This window comes from Syngnathus typhle, linkage group LG18 (genome assembly GCF_033458585.1).
Source record: "Syngnathus typhle isolate RoL2023-S1 ecotype Sweden linkage group LG18, RoL_Styp_1.0, whole genome shotgun sequence".
Taxonomy (NCBI): domain Eukaryota; kingdom Metazoa; phylum Chordata; class Actinopteri; order Syngnathiformes; family Syngnathidae; genus Syngnathus; species Syngnathus typhle.
This window is the reverse complement of record NC_083755.1, coordinates 6,005,586-6,021,154: the sequence shown is the minus strand read 5'-3', so window position 1 is coordinate 6,021,154 and position 15,569 is coordinate 6,005,586. Positions and strand designations below refer to the sequence as shown.

General features: G+C 46.9%; 1 protein-coding gene across 1 annotated transcript in view; it reads left to right on the top strand.

Moving 5' to 3' along the window:
• The window catches only part of LOC133171314 (ankyrin-3-like), a 37,202-nt gene extending 21,677 nt beyond the window's left edge, over positions 1-15,525 (top strand). The window contains 11 exon segments of the mRNA XM_061304567.1: positions 229-310; positions 8,778-8,852; positions 9,599-9,730; positions 9,805-9,948; positions 12,396-12,918; positions 12,990-13,086; positions 13,159-13,293; positions 13,477-13,783; positions 14,195-14,240; positions 14,326-14,427; positions 14,429-15,525. Coding sequence (XP_061160551.1) covers positions 229-310; positions 8,778-8,852; positions 9,599-9,730; positions 9,805-9,948; positions 12,396-12,918; positions 12,990-13,086; positions 13,159-13,293; positions 13,477-13,783; positions 14,195-14,240; positions 14,326-14,427; positions 14,429-14,627 — 1,842 coding nt within the window. The 3' untranslated portion in view covers positions 14,628-15,525.
• Positions 15,526-15,569: the final 44 nt, after the last annotated feature.

Here is a 15,569-nt window from a genome sequence, read left to right as displayed (position 1 = left end):
TTAGCATAGGCTTACTCTCGCCCGCTACCCCCAAGGGAAATGTAACACTTTCCCTTGTACCAAATGCTGACTTTTGCATGACATCATAAATCCAATGTAATACCTATTGAAGATTACGTAATTGGTTCCACGTTCCAATTGTTTCATCCCCAAAAATCAATCTGTAAATAGTCAGGACAAAGTTGCGTTCACCTGATAGCCAACTTGTGTTGTTTGCTATTGTTGCAGACTGAAAAGCCCGAGCGACGTCATACCTTTGCCTCACTAGCCTTACGTAAGCGCTACAGCTATCTGGCCGAGCCTGCACTGAGTGAGTTTTGTCATTTTCACTAACAACATCCCAAACAAGAAAATTAAAAAATGTCCGAGGCGTTGTAGTAAAGTTTCTCTTCTTGACGCAACATGCACTGTCCACATGCTTGTTTACGACATGGTACTTTTTTTTTTTTTTGCATGATTGGTTTTTGGAATTGTTGTGCTTGTGAGTTCTTCCGGCTTTTGGTTGTTCTTTCTTTGACTCTCTCATTGTCGACAGGGGTGGTCAAAGAAACTTTACTTTTTCATTTGTCCCATTTGAATTTTGAAGCTTTTTGTGGGTGAGCCATGCATGTGAGGAGGGTTCTTGAGTTTGGCTGGTTTGGCTTGTCACCATCTTTTTATTGACTGTGCATGACAAAATGGACCAAACGTCAGTTTTGGAGGACATTTTGTCAGTTTAGGGGGGGGGGGAGGGTTAAGGCAAAGGGTTTGTCTGACCTGTCGTTAAAGGAAATTTGCCATGTGTTGGGACCAAACAGATAAAAGGCACTTTTAAAGTGGTTTGAAATTAGACACAGAATCCATACGCTGAACATCTCATGTCCGAAAAGAGGAGCTGCTTTTGAAGTCATCCCTGCCATCTTTCCGTTGCCAATTCAGTGCCACTGTTGTTGTTTTTTTACTTTGCTGCTTTGTTGGGCTTGGATTTCAATCATCCATTTTGTTGTGGTTGTTGTCAGTGTTTGAGAGAGCAACATCTGAAGACAGTTTTGAATGAAATCCGTCAATTCCTAAATATCTTCATGAAACTGCTGTTTGTTGTTCCTTTAATAACAGAACTGCTTCACTGACCAACTCTCCCTCCTCTGATCTCTTCTTCTTCTTCCTCCGCATCTTCTTCATATCTTTTCCCATTTTTCTTGGTTACTCCACATCCATTTTGATTTCTTTTCCCATTATTTCTCCTTCATTAAATTCCGCTGAAGAAACAGCAGTTGAGAGAAGCACACCAGCCACAAGAGCACTGCCTGCTGGTCACCCTCACAAACCTGTCTTTCCAACCAGACCTTACCCCCCATGGTCAACTGCTCCTCTTACCGCCTCTGGCCAAGCAAAAGTCGGCGGAATGGGCGGTCCCGTCATCGCTGCCGATTCACCAGCCAACTCAGCAGCTGCTTCTCCATTGAAATCGTCCTGGCCCTTCTCCCCAACACCTGCATGTTCTCCGATTGGAGCCAGCATGGGAGCTCCATTGCAAGCAACCAACCTACCATCCCACGACATCCTCCCTTCGTCCCCTGTGAGGTCTTACAGGACTATACCATCGCCCATTAAAACTGTTATCCAGCAGGGTCAGTATCCTGTCCAGGCTTCCCCCGCCTTTGTTTCTTCTGGAAGTCCATATAAATCTGCAACAGAACCTGCTTCTATCAAAAGTCCTTACACGTCAAGAACCTCCCCAGTTCACGCCATACCCAACGGTTACGTACCGGCCAAGTCCACAACCACTCCCGTCTCACCAAAGAAACCGTACAGCATCTACAGTTCGAGTATGCCTTTTAAAATAGACACAGCAAGTCCTGCCTCTGCTAAAAGCCTCTCCACCCTGTCCTCTTTGAAGACCTCTTCTGATTCAGCCCTGTCAACACGAGGAGGGAAAACCTCTTTGTCATCTTTGACCTCGACCGGAAAGACAACCGTTGCATCGTCGGAATTGTCCATGGCGAATGGGAACGTTTCACCTGTCAAATATGCCTCGTCCTCATCTACGCCCTCCTCACCTTCTTCTCGGCTCCTATCGGAGAGAAGCCTCCAAGAGAGGATTCAAGCCACCACCCAGGCAGCCACATCTGGCATCAGTGCCGCCATTAATGAAGCCATTGACTCTTATTCCGCAACAGGCTATGGCACACTTAAATCACGGTCATCCCCTCTTCGATCTGCTCCAGCAAGTTCTGCTTACAGTTCTCTGAGATCTACCGCCGCCTCCTCAGTACCTGCAGTGACCTCAAACACAGTGACCGTACCTGTCTACTCATTGGTTAGCGTCATGCCAGAGGCCCCCGTTAAACCAGGACCAGGCTCTCTCAAAATGGCGCTTCCCGATTCCCTTCGCACCTCTTCCTCCATGTCGTCGTGCGTTACAGCCTCCAAAATTAACTCCCAGTTGAAATCGCCTCCCTACATCACGCCGCCCATCGTTCACACTGCCGCCACCTCCAACCAGGAGATATTAAAAGATGTAGCAGACATGAAAGAAGACCTGATGAGAATGACAGCCATCTTACAGACAGACCCACAGACGGCTGCCAAAACGGTCCAAACGTCACGCATAAGCACTCCTCGTGAGACCAAGTTAGAGGACGATGAGCCGTACACCCTTGTTGAGAAAGTGAAGAAAGATTTAGTGAAGGTGAGCGAGATCCTACAAAAGGACATTGGGAATGAAAGTAAAGAGAATGTAGAGGATGGGTGGGAGGAATTTTCTCTAGATGAGATTGAGGAGGCCCGAAGAAACGCTCTCTCTGACGAGAGCTCACGTCTACTTAAGCACCAGTCGAACAATGACCTCGATTTAGCTAAAGTGGTCGACTATTTAACTAACACTATTGGGGCTAGCTCTCTCTCTAAAATGGCAGAGTTGAAGGGCAGGTACGAGGAGACGGAAGGGGAAGAGAAACAAAAACGCATTCTGAAGCCTTCCATGACTATACAGGAGCACAAATTAAAAATGCCTCCGCCGGTGTCTGGCATGCTCAGGTCTCCGTCTGAGAAAGACCTAAGCAAACTAGCCGAGGCTTATCCAGGGGGTGACACCATTCTCGAATCCCCAGAGGAGCTGTCTCATGAGCAGGATAAGAGTCCGCTATCTGACAGCGGTTTTGAGACTAGAAGTGAAAAGACCCCCTCTGCTCCCCAGAGTGCAGAAAGTACAGAAGCCAAGCCTTTATTTACTGATGCTTCCATCCCTCCCAGTGTGTCTGAGACCAGGTTAGAAGATCTCTACGGTCAGAGCATCTCAGATGAGCCTTTCTTTGTGGAAGAGCCTGTGTCTGCTCTTCCTTCTGCTGAGTCAGGGGCAGCTTCAGGAAGCTCCGTCGCCCCCATCCAAATGACAGTTCCAGATGAGGACTCAATGAGCATGTGTCTTAAAGAAGAAACACATATTACCACGACAACCAGAATGGTCTATCATAAGCCTGACACCACAGAGGGGATTGAGGAAGGCATGTCAGTGCGAGACATCATGAAAGCCTTCCAGTCTGGTCGGGACCCGTCCAAAGAATTGGCAGGCCTGTTTGAGCATAAAGCTAACCAAGACTCGGTCAAAGGCGACGAGCTGTCGCCGAGATTTCTCGACAGGGACAATAAATCCAAACCCAAAGTCGAGCGGATAATTGAGGTGCATATTGAGAAAGGTCACTGCACATCCGAGCCCACAGAAGTTTATATCAGGGAAACGAAGAAACATCCTGAGCTTTACGTCTATAAAGGGGAGTCTATAAAGGAACTGCTTGATTATGATGAGAGCCAACAGGAAGAGGAGGAACTGATTGCTGAAGAATACCTGCCCCATTTTCTGGAGACATCTCGTGTTAATACACCGGTTTCGCAGGAAGAGGACAGTCGGCCGAGCTCTGCTCAACTCATAGCTGATGATTCCTACAAAGCCCTTAAACTGCTGAGTCAGCATTCCATAGAATACTGTGACGATGAGCTATCAGAGGTCAGAGGCGAGTCCTACAGGTTTGCTGAAAAAATGCTCCATTCCGAAAAACTCGACTCATCCTCGACACGTCAATCAGACGCTTCAGAAGATTCGGCAATGAAGACTGACAGGAACCAAACATCTGAGCAGCAAGACAGTCCTAAAAGGGAGTTTGTATCCAAGTCCTCAAAAGATGGCTCCCCGAAAGCAGGAACATTTATGCAAAGAGACGAATCACCCCAGTTTGATAAAGTTACAGTGCTCCATTATTCAACTGAACAAGGTAGCCCCCAACATGCAGTCTGGATGAGATTTACTGAGGATAAACATGACAGGAGCAGGGACAAGCTCCTCTATGAGGACAGGGTTGATCAAACTGTAAAAGAAGCGGAAGAAAAACTCTGTGAGGTTTCCCAATTTTTCCGTGATAAAACAGAAAAGCTGAACGATGAACTTCAGTCGCCTGAAAGAAAGCCCGTCCGACGAGAACTCAAAGAGCCCAGGTCCTGGCCGAGCTCAGCATGCAGCAGCCCTCAAAAAACAAAGGCGGGGGATGAAGCGTTCAGTAAAACCAAACTCGCGGATCCTTCCGTAACTAAAACATTTGGTCGAGTTTTACCTGCTGAAAAGAAAGGTTCTAGCTTGCCAAGTAGTCCTCAGAAAAGCCAACAATCTAAGACCTGTGAGTCTGAGCCCTCCTCTCCTTCCCACATAAAATCAACATCCAAAGTTACTTCTGTGAGGATGAAGTTTGAATCTGAGTCTCAGAAACAATCCCAGTCTCGGCCAAGCAAAACACCCCCTCCAGTTCAACCAAAACCCTCCGTAAAGAAATTACAGGAAAGCAAACTCCCAGTTTACCAGTTTTTTACAGATCGAAAAACATCAAAAGTTACTGAAACATCACAGGAGGAAAGAATCCGAAATAATAATGAAGACACAGCAGATAGGGCTTTGACGTCACCCAAGTCCCCGAAACTGTTTTCAAACAAAAACGTCACAAATGTGTCACCACATAAAACATTTTCGGAGATAGATAGCGACGCTAACAAAGTCACGACAGACGTTTCAAGAATAGATAGCGACGACGTAATAAATAAAAACTTAAGGAAAAAGTCTGATACTCAAATTCCGATAAGAACCACATTCGATTCTAATGACAATGACCCGCCGAAGAAATATCCGGTAATACAACCCTCACAGATTCCCACGTTATCTAGAAATAAAAGCCTCGGGGCAAGCGCCACCCTACCAAATGAAAATGTTACATTTGAAATCCTTGATAACATCCCCAAAGATTCAAATTCGAATAACTTACTCTGTTCCAAAGACATTCTGGAAGAAGTCATAACGCCTCCAGCTGCCGCAGCGACCAAAGAAAATTTCAAAGGCATTAAAAGGTTACCTGTTTATGTTAGTCTTCAGGTTGGCCGCCAGGCTGAAAGGGAGGCCAAAGGAGGGGGGCTCCATGCTGTGAAACAAAAGTCAGTTTCTGGACTTGGTCCCCTCAGCCCAGATGATGACACCCTAGAACAGATATCCTTCATAGATAGCTCAGGGAAAAGCCCCGTTACGCCAGACACCCCGAGCTCTGAAGAGGTCAGCTATGACCTCACCGCCAAGACCCCTGATGGCTTTATGGAATTGATGCCAGATAAACCCAGCCCAATCATGGAGGTACCTGAGGAATTGGAACAAGATGACCAAGGAAAAGCCATCATCTCTTTTCAGAAGACCACACCTGAAATCCAAACTAGCATCAGTGCTGACTTAGCTAATGCTAACATGCAGGAAGCGCTAATGACTGATAACTATCCGATATTAGAGAATAGCTCCATCCTTAATGGATATGATGAGAAAGCTGGACAGGAGACCTCTAAAGACAAAGGTGTTGCATACATTGAATTTCCTCCTCCACCGCCGTTGGACCTCTCAGAAACGTCTGATCCAGACAGAAAAGGTTCTTGTGCTTCGTCAGAAACTGAGACAGAAATGATGGAGGTGAATTTACAGGAAGAACAGAAGATGCTGATTGAACCAATAATACGTATTCAGCCCCCCACCCCAGTGCCGCCTGAGGTGGACGACAGTCAGTCCAATGGTGACGATGACGCTGATGAAGAGTCAGTCTTTCACCCGATTCCCTCCAAGAAATTTACTTTCAAAGCTCCTCGGGAAGAGGATCAAAAGAGGAGGGAGAAGGAAAACCAGAAAAAACATGACAAAAATGGAAACAACAATGAACCTCTGATTGGAATCAACGGTTCTCACGGTTCCAATGGTTCCAACGGCAACGGGGAGGACTATGAATGTGAACAAAACGGAAACGACCAGTCCATAACGGACTGTTCGCTAGCCACAACAGCTGAATTTTCTCACGACACTGACGCCACAGAGATAGACTCCCTAGATGGGTACGACCTTCAAGATGAGGACGATGGTATGTACGAACAAGCCGACTTGAAATCCTTAGCCGGTCTGGACAGCAGGCGAGATGTCTGGGCGACGGACTCTTTCAGGCCCTTAGACCGCTCTTTTCCTCAAACTAAACTAGAAGTTATTGAAGAGGAGAAAACCCCAGAAGAATGTCTGAAGGACCAGAAAGACATAGCATCAGATGGTGGGAATGATGTTCCAAAAGACAGTGTTGAAATGAATGGACAGAAACTTTCAGCTAAAGAAGGATTTTCCGATACATACTTTAGTTATAAGCTAGAAGAGGAGTTCAATTCACCTTTTAAGACTGTCGCGACCAAAGGGTTGGACTTTGACCCCTGGCCGAGTAAAGGCGCTGAAGAAGATATCGTCGACATGGGAGGAACGCAGGCCAGCAACGGTGAGCCAAAGCCTTTCGGACGAGCCGTCGACGAGCAATCTCAGGCCACCACGCCTGACAGCACCACTGCTCGCACGCCGACGGACGATAGCACGCCGACGAGTGAGCCCAACCCCTTCCCGTTCCACGAGGGAAAGATGTTTGAGATGACGCGCAGTGGTGCGATTGACATGAGCAAGAGGGACATGGTGGAGGAGAGGCTCCAGTTTTTTCAAATTGGTGAGCATTCCTACGCCGCGGGCAAGTACAGGGTCAGGGACACAGAGGTAGACGACAGCGATCAAGACCCCATGTGTGTCCCTGTAGTTTTCCCTCAAGTCCCTGTACAGGCGACTACGGTCCCATTAGAAATACCAAACGCCGCTGGCGGAGACACAACCACCAACACCAAATTCACCACATTCAGAACATCTGATAAAACTACTGAAAGTCGTTTTGACTGTCCAAGCACTTTAGATGATTTTAATAACATAGCTTCAGGTTCAAATTCTGATCTTGTAAACTATGCAAATTGCTCGAATTATCTAACAGATTATTTTATAAATGACACAAGTCCTTTGGACAAACTTTTGGACACTTTCAAGGATTTGGGTAACCCAAATTCTCCCTCTGCACCTTCTCAAGAAGTGACCGACCAACAAACACTAAACACCGGTAGCGACCTCCACCTTGTTTAAGATCACAGATTGGCAGTTTTAGGTTTCTGGTATTGAGATTACCCTTATTTATTCATTTTTACGAATGTAGCATTAAGAAGCACAGACTCCAGACATATGCAAGTCCAGGCTTTGACAGAATAGATTTTTTTTATCTAAAATCCCAGTCGTGAAAGCCATTGGAGACTCGCACAATTAAGATTCATATTTACACACAAGCAAAGGACATATCAATAGGTTACTTTCTGGACCCAACCATTCCCAAGGAATCTGAACAAAAGTCAGAACCGGGCATCACCTTCCATTGAAGACCGAGAGAACTGCAGGGACACGTCCTTTTCAGAACCATCTAGACGAGCTTCTAGATGTTTCTGCCCTGCACGCACCGCTAGCTCCACCTGCATCGGCACCACTGGCACCACATCCACACCCTCTGCTAGCACCCAGAGAGCTGAGGTTGAGCGTCCAAGCGGGAGGAAGAGTAGGCCGACAATCGAGTGGGAGGAGCAGAAGGATGAAGGGAGTGAGCTTGATCACGATTCCCGTCACGGCAAACACGACTAGTTTGTAAACTTTTTGTAAACACCTTGTGTATCTTCTCTTATGCATGTAGCTGTTGTGGGTGCTCTTGTTGTGTAGCGTTCACTTGTTTGTGTCATCCTTGTGTTGTCTGATGAAGCCCTGCACAGGGTGAGTTCTGTTCTTGATATTTTAGAGGAAGGTGCGGTCTGGAATTAGCGAAAGTCTTTCTTTTAAGTTGTCTAGGTTTTCACTTCTAGCCTTCTCAAAGTAGTCAATTTGTCGGATGATTTGTCAGATTGAGACGTGTTGGTTTAAGTCTGCTTGCCTGATCTTGGTGATGTTTGGACTCTTGGGTGCGCTACGAAAACAATTCATCGACCCCAACTTGACAATCGGGCACTTTGCGTGAGTTCAGCCTCCTGATGTCAAGCGCCGGCCGGTAGTTGCTTTCGTCAGCCGGGGGAATGTTGCCTGATGGTTTGTGATGTGAAACTAACAATATTAGCCGACGTTACACCCTAAGTGCTTTTCTGGCCTAACGTGCATGGATTATGCATCATAATAAATATCATGGGGTGTCCACTCTTGAACTGAAAGTGATCGAGAATAGTTTGGCCAGAAAAGTTGAGACAGTGAGCTCAAATTAGTCTTCTTCGTTTTATCCACCAACACTACAACTAATGACTCACCAGAGCGCCTTTGTGTGTCGTCTCATTCTCAGCATTCTCTTTTTGTTAAATTTATTCATCCAGCTGCAATTTCTAATTATTTTATGTGCTGCACTGCCCGGTTTTAGGTCCTCAGAGTCCCTGCGAGAGGACGGACCTCCGCATGGCCATTGTCGCTGACCATCTGGGACTCAGCTGGACGGGTGAGTCCACACATGATTCAAGTATTTGTTCTGCGGTATCTACTGCTACCTAGTGGAGGCTTGGTGAAGTTAAAATAAAAATCAACATGTGCTGCAATGGTGTGGTGTCATCATGTGAGGCTCTTTACCAGACATGGGCGGGTCAAATTTTATGCACGAGGACGTTATTAGACTTTTAAATTGTACAGATGAGCCAGGACATTTTCGGACGTGGAAAAATGGAATTCTAATTTACAAAATAATTCATAGAATAATAAAATGTTAAAAAAAATCATATCATTTATTATACTTAATAATAAATCAAATAATAAAAATAAAATAATAAAGAATCATATAATAATGAAAAAAATTAATAGAATAATAAAATGTTAAATATTTTTTCTTATCATTTATTATACTTGTCTTCAAATTTGTGTACTTTTCCCACCCTTATTTATAATGTTGACATTAAATCACGAAAAATGCAATGATGCCACTCATGTTGCACACGAGGCATTCAGGGCGTGGTCCCTGCAGCCCAGCTCAAGCCGGACCACCTGCACTGCAGCATCGGCCCACGCCCCCCCTTGTGCGTGTGCTCCATTTAGGACACGCCCGTCTGGCCCGCACTTGTGATCCATTTTTAATGTGCAGTGCCGCAGTCAACAAGTGAACACCGTGTTCTCCCCACCTTGAATTTACTACCGGTCGTCATTTAAGTCGCCATCGAGCTGCTCTGCTGAAAGCTTTTGCCGCATGTGTTTCAGAGCTGGCCCGGGAGCTGGACTTCTCAGTGGAGGAGATCAACTCTATCCGAGTGGAGAACCCAAACTCCCTGACGGCCCAGAGCTTCATGCTGCTAAAAAAATGGGTGCACAGGGACGGTAAAAACGCCACAAGTAAGACGAGGGCGCCGTCATCTGTGTCGTGGTGTCCCAAGTTCTAAAGATCCCTTCTGTCCTCTTCTCTCCAGCGGACACTTTAACGGCGGTGCTGAATAAGATCAATCGCTTGGATATTGTGACTTTGCTGGAAGGGCCCATATTTGACTACGGTAACATTTCAGGCACTCGCTGCTTTGCCGATGATAACGCAGTAATCCCGGATCAGTGCGATGGTAAATTGTTGTCCACCCTAGCTCCTACACTCTTTTACTCTTTTACGGCCTGATTTACTAAAACCCAAAAAACGGCGGGCGCTAAATTGCATGCTCACACACTTTTAACAGCAAGTCCGCCCGGTTAGTCCATCATCTGTTAGCGTGCGCAGTCAAGTTAGCGCCCGTTTTTGCATGTGCTAATCTGTAGTAAATCAGGCCTTTTAGTCTATCCATCGCCTTCCCCTTCCTTCACCGCTCCTCACCTGCTCTCTCTGCCTCAGCCGGACACGCCCGAATCGTTCCAGCCAATCACGCCGTCGGGTTCAGTCAGCAAAGCCCAAAAATGGCACTTAAATGTGCATTAAAACTCCACTGCTATGTTTTCTTGTTTAAAAAAAAAAAAAGAAAAAGACATTGTCTAGTCTGCTCAATTATATAATTCATACATTATTAAAAAATCGGGCCATGGCCATTATTGGCACAGAAAGTGGAACTTTAGCAAGCAAGACAAGAATTGGCACTCGTTCATAGTGGTTATCAGTTTTTTCAAATATGAATTTCAATGTTCACAGTGGTGCATGTTGACGATGAGTTGATATGAAAATGTGTTGATGCATCTTTTTGCTGTGTTCTTTGCTTCTCTGATTGATGAGCATGACTTGTGTATACTCACACCAGTTTTGAGTTTTTAATACGGTAAAACCCTCGCCGGTATTTATTCTATTTGCGGCGGGGGTTTACTGTGTTATTACTTTTACCAAAGACATCATTATTTTGCTGGCACTCCCCCCCCCCGCTACCTTTCTCTCTTCCCTCTGCCGCCGCTTCACTGCCGCCGACACACCACGCGGATGATACGTTTCATGACTCGCCAACTATTGTAGTCTGAAAGGGGTCCCGCGTGGAGGTCGGAGGTCGGGATGGCGGCAGCGATGAGTTAAAAGACTAACTCCTCAGACTAACTCCGACGCCTTTTCCAACACGCGTTGAAAAGGCGTCGCCGTTTTTTTTTTTTTTTTCCACCTCCTTAGAGTGTGTGAAGACGTCATCTCCTCGCTTCCTCCCAGCTTCATCCTCTCCGAGGCCGGCCCTCCTAATCCTCCTCTTCCTCAGACTAACTCCTGCAAAGAATCCCTGAGTCGGCGCCCTTAACCCCTCCCCAAGATAAATTCCCACACTGCACTCGCAATGCACCGACTGCAGAATAGATGCCACGCTGCAAATCATTACCAAATTGAACACAGCGAAGCTTTTCGTTTATTCATTCTAATCAGTCCTAGTTATTTCACGGCGCCGGTCAATTCCTGTAAATATGTTAGAATTAGTAAACAAACAACAAAATAGTCATTTATTCAGAAATCAAACTATTGTTTTAAAAATTACAATATAAAATTGATGATACATGACAGTCAATCTTGATCACATGATCAAGTGTTCATCCTTCACTTCCTGTTTGTTTGCTGTCTTTTCATCCTCATTTTAACATTGCTATTTTCTGTCCATTGTTTTACTTGTCGTGTTTGTGTGCCGCTTCAAATCAGCTCCGAAACCTCTCAGCTCTCCCACACTGGCCCCGTGTCCCCAAACGTCTCACGCCGACGTCCCCTCCATTTCTGCTTCCTCTTGCAGTGTTCCTCCCACCACCTCTTTGTTCTTCTCTGCTCCTCCTTCTTCTCCTCCCTCTGTCTTCGGCTTGTCCTCACCCCCCTCCTCCTCGCCTGTCTACCTCCTCCCCGTCGCGCCAGTCTTGCCCCACCTGGACGAACTCCCGTACTCCCCCGCGCTTCCCTCTTTGCCCTGCAGCCCCCTCCACTGCTCCCCCACCTTCTCTCGTCCTCCTTCTGCCTTCTCTTTCCCTTCGCCTCCTCCCCCTTTCTCATCATCCCTCTCCTACCCTTCGCCTCCTCCCCCTTTCTCCTCCCTCCCTCCTCCTCCGCCACCTCCTCCTCACCCTGCTTCTTCCTCCTCCCCCCCCTCTCCCCTCCCTCCCGGCGTGCCACCTCACTTCAAGCGTGACCATTCGGTCCCCGAGGTCTACATCTAGACCCGATTTGCTTATTAACCTAATCCGCCTCCTCATCTGGATGCATCAAGCCATTGTGTGCAAATCGGGCAACCCCTTTAATTTATTTGAGTTTTGGGTCACCAGAAAATTTGTTTGCCATGAAAACACACCTGTTGCATCCTACCAACAGTGTGGGGGTCACGTAGAAATGTACTTCATTTTTAAGTTATTTTTTTTATCATTCTGGATTATTGTTATTTTATCTTCAGGGGGGGTTAAAAGTTTTATTTAAAAAATAAGCACATTTCTAAGTGACATGCTTTGTGTGGCTTTTGAACAAGCGCCCCATCATTTCATTACCGCCATCACACTTTCCTCCCTTTTTCCATCCCCATCTTCCGACCTTCCCCGCTCCCCCTCCCTCCACGCTAACCCTCCTGTCCTCCTGCCATCCACGCAGGATATCACCAAATAGACGCGGAGCTGCGAACTCCCCCTGAGCTCAACTGCGCTCCCCCCACCCCGCTGTGCTCCGACGACTTTTTCCGCAAAGGCGGCGATGGCGTAGTAGACTCCCCTAGCAGGCCTAGCGAGCTCCTCCTGGTGGGCAACCCCCCCTTGGTGCGCGTGGAGGACACCAGCGAGTCGCCCGACAACGACAGAAGGGCGGCTCAGCGGCGAACCATGTTTGAGGGCGCTTACGCCCCCTATGAGAGGCAGGGAGGGCGCCCGGAAGAGGAGGAGGAGGATGAGGAGGATGAGATGACCCAGGAGAGGCTGCAGAGTCTCCTGGAGGACATCAAACTGGAGGAGGAAGGCCTGGAGGACGAGGAGATGACGGAGGAGAAGGTGCATGCCATCCTGGAGCAAGTGCGGCAGGCAGAAAAAGACTTTTGCTCACTTCCAGGCTGGAGCGAAAGCGACGCGGTAGCCGCTGGAGATGAAGCGACGGCGGAGCCCGGCCACGCCGTGGAGGAGAGCAGGTACGGGCGCTATATGCTAGCTTGGTACTACTGTAAGGCTATACTGCCTATAACGGTACATGTTTCTCCAGTCCTGATAGTCTGGCCGACTCGCTGGAACAGCCGGCTCCGAGCAGCAAGAAAGAAGAAGAGGAGCAAGGAGGCGACCGGTCGGCTCGTAGAGTCCAGGTGACAAATCACACCATATCAGGGAAGCTCCAAGTGGGGCGCCAATGAACATCTTTAAAATGTGGCTCGTAGTGGGCGCAAAATGTCCAGTGTGAGCATGTCTTTGATGATGATGAGGAAGTGGAGGAAGAGTTGGAAGCGGAAGAGTCCAGCTCTGAGGAGACCACTGTAACCACAAGGGTGTTTCGCAGGCGGGTTATATTGAAGGTGTGTGACCTCCGCTGTGTGGACCCTCAGGAGGTCATTGTGTGACCAAGTTTGGACTTTCGAATTTGTGTGTGGCATGATTTCAGCTCGTAAGTCAAACCAATTGTCAAAAAGAAATTTGTGTTGGCATGGCAACTAAGAGTCTGGACGCACCTTTCTGACCTTCCCACTCGGCTCCTCCAGGGAGAGGAGGCTCGGAATGTTCCCGGAGAGTCGGTGACAGAGGAGCAGTTCACTGACAGCGACGGCAATCTGGTCACTCGAAAAGTAACAGCTTCATTTTTTCACTCCACAGTCACGGACGTCCAAGTTTTCACTCTCCCGTCTACTCACGCAGGTGATCAGAAAGGTGGTGCGCCGCGTGGTTGGCTCAGAGCAAAAGGACGAGGTTGGCGAGGAATCGGGTGCCGTTGTTGCCGTAGCGCCGAGCGGCGGCGCCGTAGTGGGGAAGGGCAAGAGGCGGGGCAAACGTTCCCGGCAGGGCCACAAGGTTGCCGTGTTCATGACGTAGCTTGTGTGTGCTAGTACTTACGATATTGGGTCTTGTACAGTAATGCATTGTTTGTCATGGCCAGCAGGTGGAGAAGACATTTGTGATATTTTCCACGAGTGTTTTTATTGTATTGTTGTGCGAGTGTGTCGAAACGTGTAGTTGTGCTTTTGATGCTAGTAGCGTAGCGCGTTTCTGCAGTGCTGTTGTGCGTTTCCTCTTTGAACTCAACTAACATTAGCAATTGTAAAACGTCACCCGCAATAGCAACGTGAGCTTCTAGCTTTTTTGTTGGCTTACGTCAAGCCTGACCAAGACCACAAAACTAACTTTTCTTCTTCTGTGTCTTTTTTTTTTTTTTGTGCATCTCTGATTGGGCCTTGTCGCTTCCTGCTATCCAATCGGGAACAGGGAAAGAAGAGTCACTCGTAACGGCAGCGTCTCCCAAAGCACCCTGGTAGGTTGGCTAATGAATATGCAATTGAAGGGATACAAGTTCTAAGCTATAATTAACTTTTTTTTTTCTAAATTAACATTTACAGGTCCGCTGCCAGTGATGTCACCACTCACTCACCCACCACACTCGAGCTTGGAGGGAAAACGAACAAAACGGGCGGCGTCCGGTCATGTACAACAATGGCACGATTTGTTTTTTTCTTTCTTTACACCCAAGCAGGACAAAACTTTTTCAGTTTGGCATGAGCGAGCATGTCCACACACCCGAAGAACCTTTTTCCGGACTGACGGGAGCGACCAAAAACGGGATGCTCACGGATGCTCTCATTTTGACCAGCGGGACGCCTTACTTGGTCACGTTTCCACCGGGAACCAGACGGTGTGGTGATGAATTTTTTTTTTAATTTTTAAACAACGGATGAAACAATCGCTTCACAAACTCGTTTATGCACCGATAGGAAACTTGGACTCGACGAAAAACAAGTGTGTGTGGCAAGGAGACTTCTCTGCTGTGTGTGTGTGTGTGTGTGCGCGTGGACCGCATGTGAGGCCACTGTGTTTTTTTTTTTGTTTTTTAATCTTTACTTCTCTCCCCTCGCTTAATCTGAAGCACTGGAACACATTCGGAGCGGCTGCAACAATGAGCACATACTTTGTCTTTGCAATAATGATGAGGAGAAAAATAATAACGCAAAGCTTCTTTCTTGCGCTTTTTTTATTATTCGGATTATCCATCCATTTTGCATAGCACGCTCGTTTGGGTAACTGGAGTTTATCAACGCTGACTTTTGGGGAGAGAGGCGGAGGCACACCCTGGATCGGTCGCCGGGCACATGTCGACAAGTATTCACACTCATATGGACAATTTCAAGTGTTCGATGAAGCTAACATGCATGTTTTTTTTTTTGGAATGTGGGAGGAAGTACATGCAAATTTCCGAACTGTGAGGCAGTCATGCTTACCACTAGGACACCGTGCTGCCCGACATGAATTTTTATTTAACTAACACAAAAAGAGATAATCACATTTTTACCTGCATACTCCAAATGTATGTCTTTTTACTGGTACTTTAACACTGTTTAAAAAAAAAACAATCATCTTTACGTTCCTGCGTGAAGCTTTAATTGTTTTTTTTGTTTTTTTAAACTGCATTCGAAAAGCATCTTTAACCTTCCCTGATGATTGATAAATCGACATGTATGACACCATCACCAACATAGCCTACACTGGATGATCCCGAGACATTATTTAAGCAAAACAAAAATAAATTGTGTTCAAAATGGAAACCTCTGTTGATGATGTGTTTATGCTCATTCTGTCCATTGACCTG